Source organism: Camelus dromedarius, chromosome 16 (genome assembly GCF_036321535.1).
Source record: "Camelus dromedarius isolate mCamDro1 chromosome 16, mCamDro1.pat, whole genome shotgun sequence".
Classification (NCBI taxonomy): Eukaryota; Metazoa; Chordata; class Mammalia; order Artiodactyla; family Camelidae; genus Camelus; species Camelus dromedarius.
In genome coordinates, this window is record NC_087451.1 from 19,926,815 (window position 1) to 19,951,154 (window position 24,340).

Consider the following 24,340-nt stretch of genomic DNA (forward strand, 5'->3'; position numbering starts at 1 on the left):
CCACCAATACTAAAGAAGTCCAAATGTATACACCCACTTCATATCCTTATTTTTTGATCCTGAGTCAAGTATCAGACTGAAATCTTTACAAATAAAGTATCTTGAACTTGCTTTGAAATAATCCAGAAAAGGCCAAGTGGGCAGAGGCACAATGAAACAGGATCATCTGACACAGGTGACGAGATCGTGGGAGCTCCTAACACTATTAAGTTTTACTGTAATTAAAAAGTACAAACTTTTACATACAGTAAAAGAGCAAATGTTAATTAACTACTACTACCTAATACCGGTAATAATCTGAGAAAAATTATTTACAGACATTTTGTAATATTTTAAAAGCCTCGCACACAATTGGGAAGAGATTTATTTTACTTCCATCACTGGTGATGTCATGAACAGCAATGAAGCAATGACACCAGAACCATTTTAATTGTTTTTCTGTTTTTTTTAAACAGTTGTTTTGTAAATGCATCAGGAAGGAAGGAAGGAAAGAAGGAAGAAAAGAAAGACGGAAAAGAATAGAGAAAAAACAAAAAAACAAAAAAAAAGAAAAAAGAGAAAAGGAAACGCTTGCCATGATGAGACATTTCCAGATTTTCAGGGAAATTTTCAAATGCCATATTCTACAAAATCATGTGAAAAAGTAACAAATCACAGGTGTTAAAAAAGAAGGAAAAGCAAGCCAACCATTATAAGCTAAGAGTTGTTTTAAAGTAACAATTAGAAAAGACATCTCGTTATACTTCGGAAAGTGGACACACGTTTGGCTGCCTTGCCTTCACACGGGCGACCCATCCTCTGGGGGGGCAAGGTTTCAAAGCAGACTTAACACTAACGCGTGTCTTGCTCTAAACCTTCAGCTGCTTCAAGTCTTATTTAATCTTGTGAAAGCTATACGGAGGAAGTGGGCCCCCATGTCAATTAAAATACTGACTGAACGAGACAGTTCATGGTCCCAGAAATCCAACACTCTGAGACGAGGTGCAAAGGTTTTGTGGGGACGCGGTGATGATGAGGTGTCAGGGGAGGGACAGGTCCCTTAAAAGGGTTATACGGAGTTAAATCGATGTTTGTTACAGAGAAGAAGGCCTATTTCCAGGGAAGAGAGTGTGATTTATGTCAGCCTTCACCGGCCGCAGTAGATGGGGATGCTCAAGCGAAGCAAGAAAAGGTACTCAGGTAATCAAGCACCCGAGTCAACACAGAGACCCCCGTTTTCCTTTCCTCTCCAGACCTTCAGAAGCCAACCTCACAAGGCTTACAAACACATTTCATGGTTCACAAACTTTTGTTCTCAACCGGTGTGAATTTAAATCCATTTTTGGGGCGGGGGAGGGTATAGCTCAGTGGTAGAGCGTGTGCTTAGCATGCATGAGGTCCTGGGTTCAATCCCTAGTGCCTCCATTAAAATAAATAAACCTAGTTACCTCCCCACCCACCCCTCAAAAAAATCCATTTTCAACATTTAAAAGCTTGAAGATTTCATATTGACATCTACCTTTCCGCTTTTCTTTGAAAGATCAATTACAGTTGGCAACCCTGGGCCCGTACTCCAGCTGAGGTGAACGCTGGCTAGGAGCCAGCAGCTGCGCCCTTTGGAGGAGCTGCGTGGTCCCCGCGGCCACCTCTCACCCTACACCCCATCCCCTTCCCTCCTTCATGGAGTCAGACTGACCCTTGCCCGGGGGAACGGGGGGTCTCATGGGGAATACTTCAGGGGTGTTTTCAAGCTTACGCTGTAATGTTTTCGGAGAACACAGCAACGAACCACCGAAATAGAAATAAAACTGTGACATTTTACCTGTATTTTCTGGCATGGAAGCTTGGTCAGTGTTCCGCTCCTTTTTGAAAGAAATATTTCCAAACTGCAGCACTGAAGATACTACTTTAAGCATTGCTTTATGTTGATATAAAAAGAAAAAAAATTAATTAAAATACTGCATCAAAATGTAGCAGATAGATAGTCTATAATTTATTTTGTGCTAAAAATGAGCTCTGTAAGACTTTTCAGTAAGACACGGCTCAGGATTTCATAAAAATTACGGGCAGTTCTCATTAGTTTCTCAGTCATTTTCTAGTTTAGACTATTAACCCCCCAATTTGTAAGTCTTACGGAAGCTGAGTATCAGAATCTTAGAGGAATCACGTACACAGAATCTCTTCGTGAGAGAAGCCCATTATATGCATTGCCTCCATCGTCTCCTGAAAGTTGTCTTTGTCTTGCTGTCCCGGAATTGGAATATAGCCATTGGAGAGGAATCTGTAGTTATTAAATCCTTCAAGGAGCAAATCAGCTAAAGGAAAGTACAATGGAACACAACTTACTAAACAGTCACCAACAGACTAAAACACACCCCACATTCGGACTGGACTGATGTTACAGAAGAACATCTAATCCATCACCACCACATACTTTTACTTTACATAGTCATGTTAAGTGCAAACATAGTCAGTTTTCCATTATCTATACAACGAAGGAAAAAGATGATGTAAACGACAAAAATCTCTACAAGGGCTTTTTGGGACAGTGGTTTGTCCAGCATCATATTTGAAATCAGATAGCTGCTCAATGATGTAAATCTTCCAGATAACTAAACTTCACTGTTTTCAGATTTAAATATGTTAGCCATCTTTTGAGGGAAAGCTGTCAAACCTAAATTCTACGTTCCTGTCTTAGCGAGGAGTTTGCAGCAAACATTATTATCAATATGAAAGACTGCGTGGACTTAGATGAAGACCATGGATGTCGAAGGTGGAGAATGTGGTCCAGGCAAGTCCCGAGCCCAGACACCGCACTGAAACCTTTTCTCCAAATGAGTTTGTTTAGTGGTAGATTTGCCTTTGAGAGTGATGTCTGACATGTTAATAGTCTGACAGGATGTTGTTATGGATCCCACCACTGACTCCTGTACTTCAGGGGCCATGATTTAGAACTTAACTTATTCCTTCAAGAAATGTGTTGTTAAGAGCAGAAGGACGTTTTCAGGAGCGACCAAAATAGTTAGAAATTTATCCTCATGGCAGATGTTACCACGTGCTCCCAGCTCTCTGCGTAACCTGCTCTTTTGCAGAGAATGTCTCCTGACCACCCTCTTCCCTTAATTCTTACCTACATCACAGTTAGCTTCTACTGGGACTTGCCTGCTTTCTTTCTTTCTTATTTTTAAATCTCCTTCTTTAACAGTTTTATCTGGTGGTTTGTTTTTTTTTTTTTTTATTCACTACTGCTGCAGAATGACTGCCAGTCTGAAAGCCTGAGAATTTTCTTCTGTTCACCATTACCTACTGTAAAATCTTGAATTTTTAGTCTCTCATTGGCAACTACTCTATTTGCTGCTTATTTTTTCCTTGCAACTCTTTCTCTAATCTCTGGGTTTAATGATTCCACAGATGATCTGCGGTTAGCAAAAGCTTAGACCCCAGACGAGAAAAGTATCACTGGGTTTCATACGTCTCTTGGGGCATCTAGATAATAGACATACTAATTCTATAGAAGCAGCATTGACTTGGAGACTCAGAAGAAACCAGAAAGTCAGGTATCTTCTCTCCCTTCTGACCCAGCAAAATCCCAGAACAGAACTCTACTTTTTACCCTGCCCAATCCCAAACTTCCAGGCTTTGTGGTTCACAAAATAAATAAAAATTCCCTCGGGCTCTTTCTAGTACTACTGGAAGCATGACATGTACGTTCAGCTGTCAAGCTAGGCATAAACATATTTACTCAATTTTATTCATTAAATTTATTTTTCTTACTTTTGTATTTATAAGCTTTGAAATAAAACATGTTAAAAACACATCATTTGTCTTCTAATTTAAAATTATTTTAAGAGAAAAGAAACAAAAGTACAAAAGGTACCACCACCCACATGCCTGCCACTTAAAAGTACGTATCCCATGGCGTGAAGTTCCATTTCAGTTTCATAATTTAACCAGCTAAAACTTTGGTGTGTGTGTGTATAAAACTAAAACTGTTTCCCAAAGCTGTTCTCTTTTTCAAAACAAAATTCTAATATTAAAAAAGATACTCCACTGATATAAAATAGTGAAAAACTCTGTAACTTACACTTTAGATGTTCTCCTGCTCCAGATAACAACTGGTAAAAGATATGAAAAGTACGCTCATCTTTTGCTTGACGAACAGCACGAGATTTTTCTAGAAGGTCTGAGCAAACATGGTTAAGGGTGACATGAAAAAGGTGGTCCTCACAGTGTCTGTACACATTTAATTCATAAAATGTTTCCTTTCCCTGAAATATATCAACTATCCTGCAATGAACCATTCTAAATGACTGAACTTCGTAAGTGGAAAAAAAATACATGCAATTTGTTTCTCACTCATCTTCTAACACCTCTGAACTGGGAGGGAACTTGAAGACCAGAGTGCTTCCCTCACCCACTGCACTGCTGACCCGACTTGGGTCATGGTCAAAAAACAGCTCTACACAAGGAGCTGTAAGAAGCTAGGAAAAAAATCCCCAAAACATCCTCCACACGCAATGACAAGTACATTCACGTGAATGATTCCACCTACAGCAGACCAGTATGAAGGAACCCCAGATCCATTTGCCTGTCATTTTCAAGTCTTTCTTGCTCTGAGTATATTTAGAGACACAAAATCCAGGTCTGAATTAACAGGAAAATTTCCATCTCTCCCTCACCTAAGGGAGAAATACAATTTATTCCTGTCACTGGAGAGTATTTAACAAGGATCACAGAATTGCCACCTGTATCTTTCCTAACTGGCACAGTTATCATTTAGAATCATTTCTATTTTATCATCTCTTTAATCAAATTAATTCTATATATACCTATCATTCCTTCAGGCCATTCTATGCACGTAACATTTATCAGGACTAGTCTATGTATCTGACTTTTTTTTCCCCTCTAGTTTTATCCTGCTCAACCACAAACTGAAATGATTTCAACTCTGTACATTAATAAGGCTTGTTTCAGTGGGTATATGCTCACCCTGCAAATATCAGAAGCAGATGGTAAAAAAAAGTGGGGTAACACAACAGTAACTGAAGAGTTCAATGTAACAGTATTCACCTAAACGACCTTATACCACGTAACACTACCTGGGTCCATGTGCAGTATCCTCACCTCAGTGGGACTTCCCATTTCTCTAGCCACGGGAACAGATTATGACGTGGTGTCAAAAACAAACAACGACAAACCACTACTTTGGAACTAATGTCCAGTAGCTGAAGGTGTCTGCACAAGTCACCATCTCTCTGGGTTAAGCTTTAGCATCTGGATAACGGGAGAGGTATCACAGAGGGTTGCCACGAGGCCGAAGGAAGGTCAAATAATTCTTCCCCTCTTTGGTGTGGGGGTGGGGTGGGGAGGTAATTAGGTTCATTCGTTCGTTCATTCATTCATTCATTCAGTGGAGGTACCAGGGATTGAACCCAGGACCTGGTGCTATACCCTCCCACCCACATTCTTTATTTTGAATATTGCGATTATGGAAAAGGATACATGTTTCAATGTTGGCCCCAACAATATAGCCAGTTACATCAAAGTTGATCCGAATAAACTTGCCCTGAAAATAAATTACAAAGCAAAAACTGAAAATAAATTAAGGACATAGGAGATGTGAACACTGTAAGAAAAGTAAGCCAATGCTCCCTGTTACGTCTTCATGAATGGATTGCAAGATGGAGCTTATGCACTGCCTTCCCCCCCCAAAAAAAGAAAAGAAAAAGCCTCAATAAATTTTTTAAAAAGATACAGTGCTAGGATAGGTTACCTTCCTGGACATTATAAAAGTGAAACCCTAGCCATTTAGAACTTTTTAAAAGCTCTTCTAAACAATCTGAAAGATTTTAATAGCTTTAAAGGAACACTGTATCTAGCCCTATAATGCCAGATTTGAAAAAAACTGAATAACGTAGATGATTTCCTAAGAAAACAGAAATCCACTCAAGAAAAAGAGAAAACTTGAACAGACCATAATCACAGAAAATAATGAAGTATAATTACTCCTTTAAAAATGATGGACTGGTCTTAAGAAATGGCTTTGCAAATTTCTAAGGAATATTCAACTGCTTTACCATACAACTGTTTCTGGGAAACAGAAAATAGTGGTTATTTCATAATTCATTTTATAAAGTTGTCATAACACCAAATACGCAAACTGGTAAACATATTATAAAAAAGGGAAAGCAAAATAAAAGCAAGTATCTTACTTATAAACACGGATATAAAAGGCCAAATTAAATATTTTGCAAAACAAAGGAACGCTAAAAATGATGAAGAATGGTTTATTCCAGGACTGCTAAGGACTGATACTGGTAAACATACTACCATTATTCATCACATGAAGAGGCAAAGGACTGGAGAGCTTTTATGGATGTGGACAAGAAGATTCTAAAATTTAAGGGAAATGGAAAGGACCTAGAAAAGTTACAACAATTTTGAGAAAGAGGACAAGATTTCACACCACTCAATTTCAAGAAGCTACAAGATGACTCAGGTGGTGTGGTATTGGTGTAAGGACAGAGACACGGACCAATGGAGCAGAACAGAGCCCAAAAACAGACCACGCATGCAGTCAGTTCATCTGTGACAGAGGTGCCGAGGTAATTTAACAGAGAAAGGACCAATCTTTTCAAGAAATGGTGCTTGAAAAATTAGGCAAAATGAAACAAACCTCAAACCACATACAAAAATTAACTCAAAACAGATCATTGTCCTAAATGCATGGGCTAAAACTATAAAAGAAAACTTTCTACAAGAACTTTCTAAAGAAAACAGAAGAAAACTTTCACGACCTTAAGTTAGACAAAGATTTCTTAGATAGAATGCAAAAAGCATAAACCATAAAAAAAAAATTGGTTAAGTTGGATTTCATCAAAATTTAAAACTTTTCTGGACTCAAAGCCAGTAACTTTTTAGAAGTGGGGGGGGGGGGAATGGCAAAACTTCTGTTCTTCAATAGACACTGCAAAGAAAATGAAGAGAGAAAACCAACCTGGCGGAGCGTATCTGCAAAACCTGGATCTGATACAGGACTTGCTCCCAGAATATAGGAAGAGCTCTTACAAGTCAGCAACAGGACAAACAACCAATTAAAAAACAAAACAACACAAAACTAGACACAGGATTGAAACAGATACTTCGTCAAAGAAGATATGCAAATGGTCGACAGGTATATGGAAAGCTGCCCAGTGTCACAGGGAAATGCAGACTAAAACTAGCACAGTGCGGTACCAGTACACACCCATCCTTTTTAAAGAAAGAACAACAAGGACACAGAACAACAGAGACTCATACAACCCTGGTGAGGATGCAAAATGGTACAGCCACTTTGGAAAATCGTTTGCCAGTTTCTTACAAAGTAAACAAATTACCATATGACCCAGCAAGTCCATGACTAGGTGTTTACCCAACGGAAACGAAAGCACTGTCCACACAAAGCCTTACACATGAATGTCCACAGCCACTTTATTCCTAACAGCCCCGAAAAGGAAACAATCCAAATGTCCGTCAAGTGTGAGCAGATAAAGAAACGGTGGTACAGTCACACAACGGAACACTGCCGAGCAATAGAAGTGAACAAACCAGCGCTACATCCAACACCGTGGTTGGATCTAAAAAGCGTCACATTGCGTGAAAGAAGCTAGACAGGAAATACACTCACTTCGTGATTCCATTTACTTGACGTGATTCCACTGACTTGAATTCTAAAGAAAACAAAACTATAGAGACAAAACAGATGAGTGGCTATCAGAGCAAGGGGCAGAAGGAGGGGCCTGACCACATAAAGGCAAGAGGAACCTGGAGTGATGGGGACAGCCTATCTCCAGCCTACCTCCGGATCACGGTGCTGGTTACACTACCATACACGTTTGTCTAAATCCATCCAACCGTACGCTTGAAAAGGGTGAATTTTACTGTGTGCAAAATGTAACTCAAGAAACCAACTATCTTAGGACTCCTTAGAAAAACGTTTTTAAAAATACAGTTAAACATCTATTCTTTAGATTTACAATAAACTTGTTAAATTAAATAGGATACACCCTTGTTAAACTGAAAACCCTTGGTTTACATTCTTCCACTATGTCTCCATTCAACTCGCCCATTCTTTTACCCACACCTTTAACACTCTTCTCACCTTTCCAATGTTATTTTTTCAGTGCATAAATATTTACTTTAAATAGAAAAAAAAGAGTAGTCAGTACTGGCATACAGTCACAGAATTTTTGAATTATGTTTTGTTGTATATAAATTATATCTCAATAAATAAATAAGTCAGTTTTGCCCTTGTTTTGTGGAAGACCCTTAAGAAAGAATAAAGATCAAAGACGATCAGTCCTTACAAACAGAACCATTCAAAAAACTCAGAAACTAAAATCAGGCCGGGATGTTACAATGAGGGTTAAAATTCTTTGCACGCTTTAAACAGCTGTATTATCCACACAATATTTCACTGAGTTAATAAAAAGGTTGCTATTTTAAGAGAGAGTAGTCAAGACAGTGTTATTACTTCAAAGCTGCAAAGAACACCTTGCCAACATAATTGCTCAGGTTTTTCAAGTTTCAACACTGCAGGAAGGTTCCTCACAATCATATGGCATCACCTAATTCTTACTGAATATTTCCCTTAAATTCGTTCTATAGTAACGTAAGCTTTCAGCTTTCAATAATTTGTCTAATTTCTTTTTGGGGGTCTAATTTCTTTATTATGCATTTATCAACATGCTGTTTAAGCTTTCAACTTCTCATGCTCTTTCCACTTTCCTTTTCTTTACCATTCTGAATTTGAAGTTCAAAATCCATTAAACAAAAGAAATTCTTTTTGGGCAATAAGACAAAGTTACCACACTGGTAATGTTGAACCCTAATAACTTTAAAATTGAATATTATCCATTTTATATTTGGTGAATTTATTCTTCCCTTACTTCATGCGAAAAATATAAACTAGGAAAGGAAGTTAGATTCAAAGGAGAAATGGAAGAAAACTAAAGTTTTGGTCTTTTGAGCAGGTGACCTAAAAAGAAATGACCCCACACAGCTTGGACGTGTGGTCACTTACTTGGATGAACAAGCAAAGTCACCAACATACGACATCTCGCTTTCTCATTGGTCCCCTGGCCAGACAGCCCCTTCCCCTTCCTAACGGCACCCATGGCTGCTCTGACTGTTACAGCTAGTGCCCGAGAAGTATCTTCTGGCTGCAGGAAAAGAGCCTGGCAAACACTGATGCAAGAAGGGGATGGGAGGAGGAAAACCACACGCAGGAAGGAGGCGGAGTGGACTGGGGCGTCCCTCCCTCCCACCTGCCCGATCCCAACAAGCCAGTAATCTGAAAACCACCTGTTCAGTAACTAATACATCTTGGTTATAAGCCAAAGCTCTAGAATTGATTCTATTTTGAAAATACTTACAAAAAAAAAAAAACTTATAAAGTTGAAAACTATCAACTCTCTATGCTAAGTGATAGTCATGTTCAGCTATTTCACGAGGTCTGCCCAAGTACTTGCACAACAACCTGAAAAAGGGAAATTCCAGAACCAGAAAGATACTTTCCTGAATATCCCCTAAACAGCCTAGGATTTAAATATTCCCCTTAATGCTGGATATCCCGGCAAATTAGGTAAGAAGCCGGCCATGGGACATGAAATCACTTCAGTGTTAGACAGTCTTGGGGGTTAGGGAGGGAAATGAGAAAATAAAATCTATAGACTGAAAAGTTTCTCCCTCTTTCAGAATTAACATTTTTATTAATAAATTTAGACTAAAGTGGAAAACAAGTGAAGAGTTTTACTTTTAAGTGGGTTGGGTCCTCTAACCTTATAAACATGATGTGCAGAAACTTGTAAAGATTCCCATGTAGGTCAGGTTACGGTACTCAGAATACGCAGCCAGGATCTCACCAATGAAGACAAACACAAAGGGAAAACCAAAAATATAACAAGAACATTATGTATTAACTACGGAGTGTGCATTCTGCTACGATGCACGTGTGTCCCAATACAAGACCTACGAAGCACATCACTGCAAGAGTTCTGAGCAGCAAAGGCAGCTGGAATCTCCCCTTTCACGTGAAACAGAAATTGTTAAGAATTTCACTTATGAGGTGAAAAGGACAACTTGGGTATTTTGATACTATCAACAAAATAAGAAAATTATCTTACTTAAAGATTTTCACTCCTTCTAAATGGACATTGACTTTCTGGAACTTTTCCTCCTATGGGTGGTTACGATGTATCCATAGTAATTAAACCTTGACTGTTAGCAACTTATTATCGGGGCAATGCAAGTTTGTTTCATGTTCTGAAAATACGCCCTTCCTAATTTGGAATTCAAAGTTATTACAAGATCTGTAATTTTCTTGAAATCACACTGGCATAGGTAGTGACTGTGCTGTGTATGTGTGTTAGTTTGCTCCACAGAAAATCTCCACTCTGGAGGCAGCTATTTGCCCTAAATGGGAAAACCCATTCTAAGAGTAATTAGCTAGAATTTAATCCCAAGGCCAGATGGCTATTTTAAATGCTTCAGCTATCTTAGTCTCCAAAGTACACCAGAAGCTTTGTTAATTATAAAATGAGTTTTTCTTGTGAACTAAGTGGCCTTGTTACTTAGTATAATGGATGTTAGAAACTTCTGGGGTAAAATGAGTGGTATTAAGAGACGTGGACAGACTGGAAACACACAGACGCCGCCAGCCTGGTGTGGGCAAGCCCCAGGGGCTGCAGCGTCAGTAAGGCAGCCGCTGATTTGGAAGATGCGTGTTGCCTGGTGCAGACCAGAGACTATGACACCATCGCATCTGCCTCAGGAAATCCTTAGGGAAGGTTAGGTGAGATAACTAAAGACAGAGCAGCCACTGCATTTAATTTATCCACAAAACTGCTCTAAGCGTGAGAGTGCAGAATTCTGACTCGCTTTCACTGCAACCTTGTAGCCAAGTGGTAGGCAGGCTACCTGGGGCCTTTATCCAGATCCAACGATTACAGGCTAATTACCTACCAAAAAGTTACAGAAAATCGGGAATTGCCAAACTGGCTTATTTCAGTTTGAAGAAAAAAAAAAGATTTGCACAAATATGGAAAGTGATTCCTATTAAAACCTTCTGAGGGAAGATGTGTCTGCTGATACAATCATTTTGAAATTGAAGTCCCTGTTCTTAAAGTTTCATTACAAGAGATTCATTTTACACAAATCTCCTCCATCTGGGATGCATCTGACTTCTCCATAAACAGAGAGCTGTACTAACTGTGAACGCTTATTTTCATAAGGGTATTGCTCTCCTAAAGAATCCCCTGTAACACAAACCATACGTTAGCATCTTTGAAAGCAAAGATATTCTTCAGGAAATTACTCATCTATATCAGATCAAAGAAATGGAAACAAATGGATTCTAAAGTTTATGGAGTTTATGGTTTCAAATATTTTCACTGCAAGCATGTGGCTTGTAAATGACCACATGAAACTCCACTGTACACACATCTTCTTAAAAAAATTTTTTTGTTAAATCTTTTTTTGAGAGGGGGGATTAGGTTTATTTATTTATTTTTTTAATGAAGGTACTGGGGCTTGAACTCAGGACCTCATGCATGCTAAGCATGTGCTCTACCACTAAGCTATGCCCTCCCCCTCACAGAACTTATCTTTTAACATCACCTCACTCTCTCAGTATGATGAATAACCAATCCCAACCCAGCCCACGGCCTGGCCTGGCCTGGCCGTGGAGCCGGCACTTCCCACGTACCTTCTGGCCCTGCTTCTAAAACTGGGGCGCGCATATTCTCAGCGGGCCCGGCACATGCAACCCGCCCCCTGAGCTCAGCTGTACATGATGGTATGTCATGAAAAACACATTAAAGTTAAAACCCAAACGAAGGTGAGCTCCCTGAGGCTGCAGAATTTTGTCCACTAATACATTCCCAGGGTCTGGAAGAGTGCCTGGCACTTAGCAGGCAACCGCATTTTAACTAAACGGATCCCATAAACACATACACCTACTATCGACTTAAACGTGCGAGGCACAGTGCCAGCAACCAAGGGTCCAGAGAGCCCAGCAGGCGAGGTCCCTGCTGTCAGAGATCATACATCCTAGCAGGAGAGCGATCACAGACAAGCAGACATAAGCCTTAGAAGAGAAATCTTAAAGAAAGAGTTCCATTTGGAATACGTTAAACTGTGAAATCTATCAGGCAGCCCAATGGAGATAACAAACGGCACAGTGTCCGGCAAAGAACAGGTGCTCGACAGCAAACTGAACGGCAGAACCCAAACTCTAAATTATACAACATTTAATTTAAAAATGAGTCTGCACTGGCTACTCTTTAACCTCCTGAGAACCAGTGTTGGCAACACCCACAGAAACCTGCTAAGGGGATGTTTTAACTGAATGTGAGTCAGTCAACGCAACTAATTATTTTCTTAGGGAACCAGTAAAATCAATTAATTGACTAATTGACACAGATCACAGGTTAGTAGCAATTTCTCCTCTAAACAAAAATGAGATAAGTGGGCACAAAACTGTTTCTCTTGAATTTAGAGTGTGGTTGGGGGGTGATCAGAATAGACTGGCAACTAGATTTATGTGGTAAAAGGAAAGCTTTTCCACTAAGAAACCCTTGTAAACCTTCACGGAGGTTCACATACCAACGCTGGTAGCTCACCATGTCTACCAGCCCACGATCCAGCCGCTAAACACTGGCTTCAGCAGGAGGAACTTAGGGCTGCATCATGGGTAACTGCCCACAGGATGACAAAAACTCTAGACGCATCTCAGTCTCCCGGGATCCCAAAGTCACAGCCATGCTTCCCACTGACACAGGCACATGTCATCCTATTTTGTACACAAAAGGCTAAAGTAACTATTAAATGAACTTGGATTAAGGGAATCTTCAGATTTGATCTTCCTAGACAGGGACAACGTTCCAAGCAAACAGGGCCCTGTTTCTTACATCACTTGGAAAGCCTCTTGTACTTAAACTACCTCTGATAGAGTTATGGGCGGAATGGTGTCCTACCCGCAAATTCACGTGTTGAATTCCTAACTGTAGTAGCTCAGAGCATGACAGGATTTGAAAAAAGGGTCCTCACAGACACAAGTTAAAATGAGGTCACCAGGGTGGGCCGAGTCCAGTACGACTGGTGTCTTCTAAGAAGAGCAGAGCAGCCTCAGGCACACACGGAGGGAAGACCGTTGCCAGCCCAGAAGATGGCCGTCCACAAGCCAGAGAGAGAGGTCTCGGAAGACACAACCTGGCCGGCACCTTGCCCTCAGATTTCTGGCCTCCAGTCAGGAGAGATACATCTCTTGGCTAAGTTACCCCATCTGTGGTGTCACGGCAGCCCAACAAAGGCACACAGAGGGTTATCTGCCACCTTTGTATTTACCGGGTCCTCTGTGATCTGACAGCTTCTCCTGATCACAGAAACCACGTCATCAGAAGATCAATGTGCAGACCATGACTGCACATTCCCAGAGTAAAAATGTCAGAGACCCAGATTTCCAAAAACTGTCTGTCAAGGAATTGTTAGAATTGAAGTTTCTTTTATTCTGGCCTTCTCGACTTTGACCAATACTTCTAATATCAGAGGGAGGAGGAAAAACATAGAATTAATTCAAATGATTTAAGTAGAAGTAACAGAAATTGATCCCCCCCGGGCCCAAATCTGACTGTGGACAGGGTGACAGTCTTGATGACTCTAATCCAGGGCAAAAGATTTTATTGAATCTGAGCTTAGAGATGATTTGCTATTGAAGTGTTGATGCTGAGCAGCTTGAATTGGGGGAGCAGTGTCGTGTGGTAACACTGATCTGTCACTTAGGGTAAAATCTCAGACAAGCTGTGAGAGCTGGTCAGACTGAGGGAGAAAGTGAAGCTGTCAATGAATTAAGAGAGTCAACCAGCTGAGAAGATTTTTTAAAAGACGTAAGAACAGCAACGAATTGCTCTGAGATCCACACCCCACAGACACTGCAAAGAACGAGAAGAACCATTTCCCACATCAAACCGCAATCTCATGTGCTGAGTGTTTACCACGCCCAGTGCTGTGCTAAGTACTCAACCAGCGTCCTGTTTAATCTCCACGCCAACCCTGTAATCACATGCCATCCGCAATCAGAAATGAAGAAACAAGTCCAGAGAGGTTATTTAATTATACAGCCACGTAACAATACATGATTATATACTTACATATAATAAAAACACAATTTAAATTACTTTCCTAGTTGTTTTTTTCTTTTCTTTTTGCTTTTAAAAATGTGGCTACTAGAAACTTTTAAATTCCATGTGACTTGCATTGTATTTCTACTGGACAGCACTGCTCCACACCACTTCTATTAGGAAGGAAGGTACTTTATTTGTTTAATCACAGTAGACATTTAACTAGAAATCGGAGAAAATAAAAGTTTCTGGTGCTTTTCAACTTACAAAACGAGATGAATTATCATTTTTCACAGTCTTCGCATTTCCAAATGATTCCAGGATTGGATTTGCTTGCAAAAGCTGCCGTTCAAGTTCCCCCTGAAAGACATTACACACACACACACACACACACACACACACAAGCAGAAGTACATTAATCTAGTATCTCTACTCCAGTCCTCAGGGAAAACAAAACAAGACAAAACAAAAAACTGCTTCTTTCCCTCAGCCTTTTCACTTTATCTGCCATCCAGCAAACTTTGTGGTTGGCTTCTAACTCTTGGCCCTGAGGAGCTCTGCTGAAGGAAAAATCTTAGCATCTCTCAAATGATCACTAGGCAAAGAAATGTCACATTGAACAGGTGATAAATTTAAGGACAGAGCACATAAATTAAATAGAGAGTTTTTTAAATACAGCAAACTAGTTTTCATGAAATGAAATTTAGCATGATATTTCCATTAAGAACATATTAATACTTGCTAAACAGTTCACTTATTTTTGCCTGAGCATGGAGAGATGGTAGAAATAATTTTTAAAAACCCTATACATATTAAAAGACATTGTTACATGGTCTGAGAAAAAAAAAGAACATATTAATAGTTACACTTCTGTTTATTTCTACTTGGCCTTGTTCCAAAGATTCAAAGCAGCAAATTCTAATAATTTCCATTGTACTGGTACAAGATTTGTCATTTTTCCAAGGGTTTCACATAGTATCTTAGTGACCTAGAGCAAGGTCCTTATCTCCAATTTCAGAGGTGACAGAGATGGTGAAGCTACTGACTTCCTGCTCAAATTTTAAAAGCTAAGTATACTGTGATATAGTGTATGCTTTATTCATGTCCTTATGTATAAGCAAATTAAGCTACAAGACAAATTTTACAAACAAAAAGTGGCAGTATGTTGACATGTGCTTTAATCAAGCAGCACAAGGGAAGCTGCAAGGGGTGGTGTGACTGCGTCTGGCCACGAAAAGCACCACAGGTCAGGCTGCGTCCCTGGGATGGAACTTTAGGACGTAAATAAATCTGCTTTTTCCAAACACAAATCTTACCCCTCTATTTTAAAATACCCACAGTATTCTAGATCTAAAGAGAGGAATAAAAGCCGCTAGCTAACATGATTCTCCAAGCAAAAAAGGAGTATAAGGAATTTTATATAAGATTTTTAAACGAATGGCCAGCTGCTGTGTGATGCATGTGTCACACCATCATCAAACCCCAAATCAGGAACAAATCTACGCCATGTACACGGTCTCGACACGTAACCCTGGTGTGGCTGGGTGTCAGGAGGTGTGGTTCCCTCCGGTGAGAGGGTAGGGAGTATGTCTAAAGCCTGCGACAGTGGGGAGACGAGCTGGAGCATTTGTCCGGACTGTCCAGGTCCCCCAGGTCCTCACTACACTCTACAGCTGTGTTCAGCCGAAATGCGTCCAGTCCTCTTACGAACCCCAAGCCGTGTGAGTGCCGTGACACGGCACCAGTTCCCCTTCTCAGCTTTAGAGAACACGCCCCCTGCACAGCGAACCTTCCTGTTCTCTGACTTCAAAACATCCGATTATTTCTCACGTCAACGGCTCTGAATGCTATATGCTATCGAAATTTCTTAAACATGGTATCCTGAGCCCATGGTCACGGCTGAGAGCCACTCTGAGAACGGCAGCCGCCGTGCTGTGATGGAGGAGTGCCCTTCCCGTGGGCGCCGGCGGTCACTCAGTCTGTGACTAGCATCCTGCAAGGCCCTGGGTGTGCTGGCTCTGCAACAGTTGTCTGGGCTCTAGGATCCTTAAACCTCACTCAGTCCGCGTGGTCAGAGTGTAGGAGCTGTCAGAGAAACGCTGACTTGATGAGTGGGGCACTGCCTTTACATGACACATCCACTGTTAGATCAGGAATGAGAATACAGACTCCTTAAAATGACACATTATCTTACAAAGTCACAATAAAAATACTTTAAATAATAATCTATCATTAAAATGTTTTCCTAACCTGGAGGTAAAACAAGTATTATTAATTATTTCCTAGATGTGGCTGTAAGGGTTCTTTGGGTCAAGACTCTTGTTTATTTTCTTTCCTCCGTTGTGTGTGTCTATGTATGTGATTGTGTGTATGTGTGACTGTGTGTGTGTGCACATGCATGTGACCCCCTGATTCTGATTTCATTCTTCTGTTGGCTCTAAGGAACTGGCTGTATCCCCTGCACTAGGTCAGTCAGTATCATGTCAAAACGATGCTCCACAAATATTTGCTGAACGGATGTACAATCAGAGGTCCTAAGACATTCTAGCAGTATGGGGGAGGAGATGGTGGTGAGCCAAGGGTGGCAATGAGATTTGGGTTAAGGGTCCTCACAGACCCTGTGGTAGATTCAGCCTTGGTCCAGGCTCCTGGGGCCACTACATGGACAGTGTTGTGGTAGTAATTCCCTTCTAATGGATTCTTTACATCACTGAGACCAAGTAAAGATCCCTGAAACTCATAAATGAGTCTCAAAAAGCTGGACACACAGCTAGTATTATAAAAAATACAAAAATGATCTTTAAGAAATTACCACTAAGTTTGATCATTTCTACGTCAAATAATTCCACATTTAGATAAACAGTGCTAAGATCTCTCAACCAAATTATGAAGCCATTTATAAAGCATCGAGGGGCAGTGACTAAGTGTTAACTTTTCCACTGGAATTGGATGGGCAATGTCCCTGTTTCTACTCTAAATGGTAACAAGAAATGTCATTTGGGAATGTGGGGGGAAAAAACAGCATTAGCTATTAAATTATTTTTAAAGTTCTAAATGTTTAGAATTATATGAGGCTTTAAAGGTTTACCAACTGTGATGGGAAACGGTACCCTTGAGTTTATTGCATAATGTATTTTATACATTTGCTGTATTGTAGATGGAAGATGAGTTTGAAATTGCTGTCTATCATCTTTCTGTGTTAGTTCAAGGCAGGTTAGACCAGCAGATACGAAGTCACCTGGAAGCTGCCATCGGGATGTGGATGACTCCAAAGTCAGCAGGGAGGTGGGCTAGCTTGAAGGAGTCATTCTTAGGGGATGGTCAAGTTTTAGACATTAGTCGTCCCCAAATCTGCTCTGAAACTGCACAGTGTCCTGGTTGCTGTGGTGGACCCTGGGGTCTGTAACAGCATCCCGTGATGAGGGAGGGGCTGGGCACTGAAACCGTACTCACTTGGCTGCGGCATTAAGCCAAACAAGGCTTTCTTTTGTTATAAAAAGTAACGCTTATAGGTGTATGTTTATTTAACATTTACTTCTTAAATACTATGACCTTAATTTTGAAAATTTTTCTTAAATTTGTTCATATTTCCATAATGAAGTTAGAAGGTAACATAAAAGATTGATCATCTCACCCTGCTAGGATGGCTTTAATAAAAAGACAACAACAGGTGTTAGCCATGATATGGAGAAGCTGGCGCCCTCATATACTGCCGGCGGGAATGTAAAGAGGTGCAGCCTCTTTGGGAAACCCTCTGGCAGTTCCTCAAATGCTAGAAAGTTCCCATGACCCTGCAATTCCACTCCTAGGTGTGCACCAAGAGAACTGAAAACATGTCTACATGAAAACTTGTATGCTGCCGTATTATTCATAATGGCCCCAAAGCAGAAACAATCCAAACGCCCATCAACTGATGAATGTATAGGCAAAATATGACACATTTAACGGGTCATTACTTGGCCATAAAAAGGAACGGAGCACTTACACATGCTACAACATGGGTGAACCTTGAAAACACTATGTTAAGGGAAAGGACAATCACAGAGAACCACATATCATATGATTCCTTTTGTATTTTACATGAATAGGCAAATTCAGATAGGAAGTAGATTCGTGATTTCCAGGGGCTGGGAGGACATGGAAGGTGATTCCGAACAGGTACAGGGTTTCTATCTGGAGTGATGAAACGCTCTAAAATTGACTGCAGTAATAATTGCAAATATATTAAAAACACCACTGAACTGTTGTACACTTTAAATGGGTGAATTTTATGGGACACAAATTTAAACCTCAATAAAGTGGTTTAAAAAAAATGAGCAAAGAGACAAAGACAAACAAATGTCAGGAGCCTACAAATGCCTTTCCCTTTGTTTTTATTATTTATCCTACTGTCTAGTGATAAAATGCTAGCAGTTTATCCAAATGGTTCCTGGGAATCCTAGTCAGTTTGCCTTTATATAAAGTTCAGTGCAAATTCAGACACCAGTGATATCAAACCAAAAGAAACACTGATCTTACAAAGTATAACCGTTACTTTACAGCAATCATCCTCAAAATGGGCTCTAAGTCATGCCTAGGGGCACCTGGGGGTGGGGGGGAGAAATAAGTTCCTGATATGACCCTCCCCAGGGCGTGACCATCCCCTACACTCAGAAGTGTTTCATATTCCTCAGGGGTGCTGGGGAAGAAAGATTAATTGAGAACAAGCATTCTTCTCATGTTTCTAAAAACACGGCACAGCCACTACCTGACTAGGCAAGTATTAAAATAAGCCAGGAAAAGCAACACTGAGGGGTCTGTGCACAGAGAACATGCAGCCAGACATGCAAACCGGGAACGCCAGTGCAGCGCGGCCAGGGAGCCGTCCCTTCTCGGAGGGGACTTGCTTACAGGGGTTGACCTGACCGCAAGTAAAACCTAGGGGTAGGCATGCTATTCACACAACAGGGATCCACTCTGTAGTTTAAGATGACATCGAAATAGAATGTTAACAGTAATGATTTATGTAATCTGCAGAGGATTTAGAAAACCTAAATCTGTACATTAATTATTTAACACGATTTCGCTAGTGATCTAAGTACATATTTGAAGGTACATATTTAGCATGTACTCTATGAAGGACCAAAAAAAGCTGGTTTCTGACCTAAAGAGTCATCCTTTAACTGGCAAAGGAGCCTTCAAATAATCTATGGGAGAGTGATTATTTCATCAGTCCTCCCAATTTGTACCGCTGGTCTGGTCTGCAGCTAAAAGAACAAAAGAGAGCCACAGGTCCAATACAGCTCTGGCGTCTGAGAATTTCTGAAGAATTTAAGAAAGCTATGTGAAAACCTCAGCACCTGTGACTATTCCTTTAGATGCGTATGATCGTTTCTTTATATTAACCGATCATTTTCACAACACTATCATTTCTGGCTTTATATGGTTACGCCTGTGGAGGACAGACAAGTCTGAACCGTTCCACTGCCCGGGAAAGGATCAAGTCCAAGCACGGACGTCCCATTCTACCCAAGGTGTCTGGCTTGGCTCTGCCCTACTCCTTCCCAGGTGGCAGGAAACGCCCCGGCTCGTGGTTTGGCCATCGCTTTGCTCTGAGGAGCTAAGACACGGGCGTCCGATAATGAGGAAGAACATTCCTCACCAGGTGCCTTGGACAAAGTTCTAAATTTGTCTAGTAAACACAGTGAGACTTTCGGGTTAAAACACACACAGGGCCATTCAACGTTAACAAGTTAGAAGTATTTAAAGCTGCAACGTTTAAAGTGGCAGCCCCAAACTCAACATTTAACGTATGGCACAAGTTAGGCTTCTACGTGTTTAAGAACGGTTACTGGGATTCCACCTGGCCACTGACACGTGAAACTAACTTCACGGACTTCATAAACATATGATTCAATGTCATGATGAAAAGGATGAAAAAAATACCACAATTCCTCTAGCAAACGAACACAAAGCAAAATGGCATGCTGCTTCCCAGCGAAGAATAAGCCTCTAAGCGACACATTTTCAAAATTAAATATTTTGTTTGCAAGAGCTTCCCCCCGAGAATAATGGTATTTGTCTCTCGCAGAGACTCAGTCTAAAGACAGAAATCAGCGCAAACACTCAAGACTAAGAAGCATAAAGAAAAGCACTTTCCTGGTGTTTCACTGGTTTAGGTGATTCCTGCTGCTCATTACAAACAGATAAACGCAAACGTTAGCAAGTCTGGCTTCTCTCCCTAGCGGTAAAAGCCACATCCAAAGCACCAAGTCACCATGCGGTTTAGAACCGTGAGGGCTGGTCTGCTCGGCGTTCTCCCAGGGAGAGTTAACTACTGCTTCTGCAGGCCTACAAACTCCAGCTAACTGATGTCTATGTTCTAGCCCCCTTCCTATCACCAGCGCTCCCCCGATTTCTATCCTCCCCTCAAGTTGCCACAGGCAGTAGCAAAGGGCTGCTCTTTAAGTTGGAAAGAATTGCTGAAAATACTTGAGGATCTTCTTTTGGTGGAAAATAGTCTTCACAAATACTGCTCATCGGTTTTGAACAATTCCTATCAAAGCTTTACAAGAAATTTGGCTTCAGAGCCACAACCATAATTCCAGTGTGCTCTGCTGGAATCACTGGTTACTAGCAATTTCCTGATGTCCTGGCTCCCTCCTCGCTGGCGGGGTGAGGTGGGAGGGTGGAGACAAGGGAGCTGCCAATGACAGTGGCACACTGAGTACACTTGCTTCCTGGTTCTTGCTTCTGAAATTACAGAAGAATAAATCTAAGGGGTAAAAAAAACAACAGTAGAACAAAAACTTACAGGAATATTATGGTCCTTTCGTCCTTTATGTGAAGAGGCGACATGAGCAAGGTACTGAATGACTTTCTTAGTATTTTCTGTCTTCCCGGCACCCGACTCACCCCTGGAAGAGACATTAACACAACTGCTTTAAAGAAAACACTCCAAAACTATAATTTACAAAGTTAAACTCAGCTGGAACAAGAACTACTAGAAAGTAAAATGAAAATAGAAAAAAACATCACCAGTAGTTGGGAAATTATTATTTTTAAAGTATTATTTTTTAAATCAACCCATATTTTGGGGGGTAGACACCAGTAAGGGGGCAGAGGAAAATGTTCACAACACACTTTACTGTCTTGGAGTTGGAGAGCTCTGCCAGAGAAGTGAGGTCCATTAGCATGTTAGTGAAGAAATCCCTCAGCGGTAGAAATACACCCAGCACTGGAAACAGAATGTCCAAAACAATTAAGGTAATTTAATTTAATCTGAAGCACCAGAAAGAACTCTGGGATGTCCGCCGGTTACCAACGGCATCTTCAAGGGCACCGAACGCCTTCTCAGCGGCTCCCTCAGCCCAGGCTAACGACGGCGCTCTCCCTGGGACCCACGTTCCACCCCGTACACACCTTGTAAACGTCTTCACACTGATCACAAGCCTCACCTACTGGGCTCCCCGAGGCAAGAATAAGGCTGCCCATGTTTGCTGATGTGTGTTTGCAATTGTGTTTACTTGTGCTGGTTTCTTTTTAATCCACATAACCTGGTGCGGTGATGACACACAGCCAGGACATAACTCGTAGAGAAAATGAATGAACATTATGAATTTCGTTATGAACTGGGACAAATGCTAGCACTTTCTACATCACTATTTGCAAACGAGGCTGCTTGGAAATATTCCAAGGTTGCTTTTTACTTCTCCTCAGGAGTAAGCCTGAAACCAGGTAAGCCTCTGGCAATACCTGAATGATGGCCTCTGTGCTCAAATATTTACGGTTCCCCAAGACGTGAGCAAAGCAAACCTACCTGGACAAGGAATAAAATCTCAATTTTAGATTAAAAAATTTAGTATCTAATTAGATTAATTTTCTAGGGGGGGGGGGAAGAAAACCCACCCCAGGAACTCAAAAATGTTATTCTATACACAGCCAACTGGTATGGTAATCTGCTGGGCCCGTTCTATTTAAGGCTTGAAAATCTGATTTTTCCAACAAACTCTGACCCTTTCTTGAAATTGTACTTTGAATTGTACTATTTGAACTGTCCTCAATTTGAATTTTCCAGTAGGTTTCCTGGTTGCATTACCTTCCTAACTCCATGCACCCAGACCCCACCAAGGGGTTGAATCCAGGACTCCTACTGGCCAACCACCTGCACGGCTGAGGGAGGAAAGCCTCTTCTCTGGAAACAACGGGGGAACTGGATCCGATCCTTTCCAGCTTCAGACTGATGATTCTAGATACAAACCACTGACTGGTTTCTGAGAATATTTTACATACATAGCTTACTAACCACCACCTATTGTCGTACTAAAAACCCTCCCCTTCTTTGGCCGTCCAAGTTAATGTCAGGTGCTCAAGTCTACCAACTTTCTGTTGAGGTTTCTGCCTGCTATTCGGGCTTAAAAGGCCTCCCCTGGACCAAGGTGATATCCATCTATAGTCTCATTTTTATAGCATCTGTGTTATTCAGTCCATCTGTATTTTCTTCCAGAATTTTGATGGTTTCACTTTTTCCAACTTAATCTTTAATTAACTTGGAAAACATTTATGGCTTGAGATAAAGATTTAATCTGATTTTCTCCTCCAATGACTCAGCCCACATCCCAATATCAGAGGTTGACAAAGACATTCATTATCCAGTGATTTGAAATGTTATCTTCACTTACACTTGGGATTTATCCCAAAGCCAGTACCATACTGCAGTAGTTGTGAGGTAGGACTAACCAGAACACCCATCACTGTTCTTTAAAAATAAAATAAAAAATAAAAAAGCAAGTAGCCTCTGAGGTTTTTTTTTTTTTAGATAAACTTCAGATGATTTGCTTCTGCTATATCCTTTCCCCACCTCCTGCTCCCCTATATGAAAAAAAAGACAGAATTTTGATTTAAATAATATACATGCTAATTTAGGCTCCTGACTCAGTTAAATTTTGTATTTTTCCAAGTTCAAAACAAGCAAGGACCATGCTGCCTTGTTTATCTTTTACGTTAAGAGTGCCTAGCATAGCAGGTGCTTGAAAAATTCTGTTGAATAAATGAATGTCGGTCCTACATATGCGTTGTCGAGTTTATTTCTAGGCTCTATATGATATTTTTTTATTCCTGTCATTAATGTCCTTTCAACACCATTATATCTTCTACCTGGCTACCACTGGTACATAGAGAAGGTGATGTTTTATTTATTCATCTATTCAACCAATACTTGCAGATCATCTTCTGTGTGTTGGGCATTCTTTTAAGTGCTAGAGAACAGCTGTGGACAGAGTCCATGTCCTTGTGGAGCTCAAGATTAGAAGAGACTTAAAGTCAACAAGAAAAACAAGCAAGATGATTACAGGATGCGGGAAACAAGGCGGCGGCAGAAGGGAAAGGCAGAGAAGAGCAGGGCACAACTCCCTGCAGGTGGGGAGGAGCCTCCCGAGGGAGAGCAGCAAGTAGGGGTCAGGGCAGGGCATCTGGCATGAAGGCCTCCAAGCAGAAAAGAGCTGGGTATGTTCCAGGAGCCGGTGGCCGATGCGCAGCACTGGATACAATGACCAGCAAGGCAGACAGCGGCAGGAGCTACTGCGGGAGTGGGAAGGGGTGCATGCGATGGACCCTGGAGTCACGGGAAAGACTCTGGATTTTATTCAAGTGTCTTTTCTTAAGAGCTATGATGGTGGTTTTCTCTGTTTGGTTCTTTATTCAAAATACCTAGTATTTCAAGCTAATCATGATGTTGGCTATTGGATTCAAACAGAGAATTTTTCATTATGCTAAAAAATGAGGCCCTCATGCAGACTGATGACAACTTGTCCTGAAAACAGTTACGACTTTCTCATCAGGTCAGTCTGCCTCCGTGGGCTCAGCTAACCGCTCAGCTGGACATGCTTCATTGTGTCCCAAGAGCATTTTTTCCCTGTCAGTCACACTTAGGCAGCCGTACCGGGCTGTACTCTAACAACTGCTAGTGAACCCTGCTACATTTTACATACTGCAAGTCTAAGGTAGCTTTGCCAATAGAAAACATTGCTTCCAGGACACAAATGAACTTACTTATAAAGCAGGAACAGACTCACAAACACAGAGAACAAACTTATGGTTACCAGGAGGTAAGGGGTGGGGAGGGATAAATCAGGAGTTCCAAATTTGCACCTCTTGGGGAGTGATGGAAATGTTAGCTATCTTGATTGTGATGGTGGTTTCCTAAGTGTAGACATCTATCAAAATTC

General features: G+C 41.0%; 1 protein-coding gene across 6 annotated transcripts in view; it reads right to left on the bottom strand.

Annotated features, from left to right (window-relative positions):
* MYH10 (myosin heavy chain 10) overlaps positions 1-24,340 on the bottom strand; it is a 118,776-nt gene that overhangs the window by 55,714 nt on the left and 38,722 nt on the right. For 3 of the 6 annotated variants that reach the window (XM_064495243.1, XM_064495244.1, XM_064495245.1), the window contains exons 5-11: positions 20,929-21,031; positions 20,273-20,303; positions 14,403-14,494; positions 5,482-5,545; positions 4,064-4,162; positions 2,151-2,294; positions 1,802-1,897 (exon numbers count right to left, since the gene is read on the bottom strand). In XM_064495243.1, coding sequence (XP_064351313.1) covers positions 1,802-1,897; positions 2,151-2,294; positions 4,064-4,162; positions 5,482-5,545; positions 14,403-14,494; positions 20,273-20,303; positions 20,929-21,031 — 629 coding nt within the window. Of the gene's footprint in view, positions 1-1,801; positions 1,898-2,150; positions 2,295-4,063; positions 4,163-5,481; positions 5,546-14,402; positions 14,496-20,272; positions 20,304-20,928; positions 21,032-24,340 lie in introns of all 6 variants that reach the window. The other 3 variants (XM_031467645.2, XM_031467650.2, XM_031467651.2) reach the window with 1 other exon arrangement.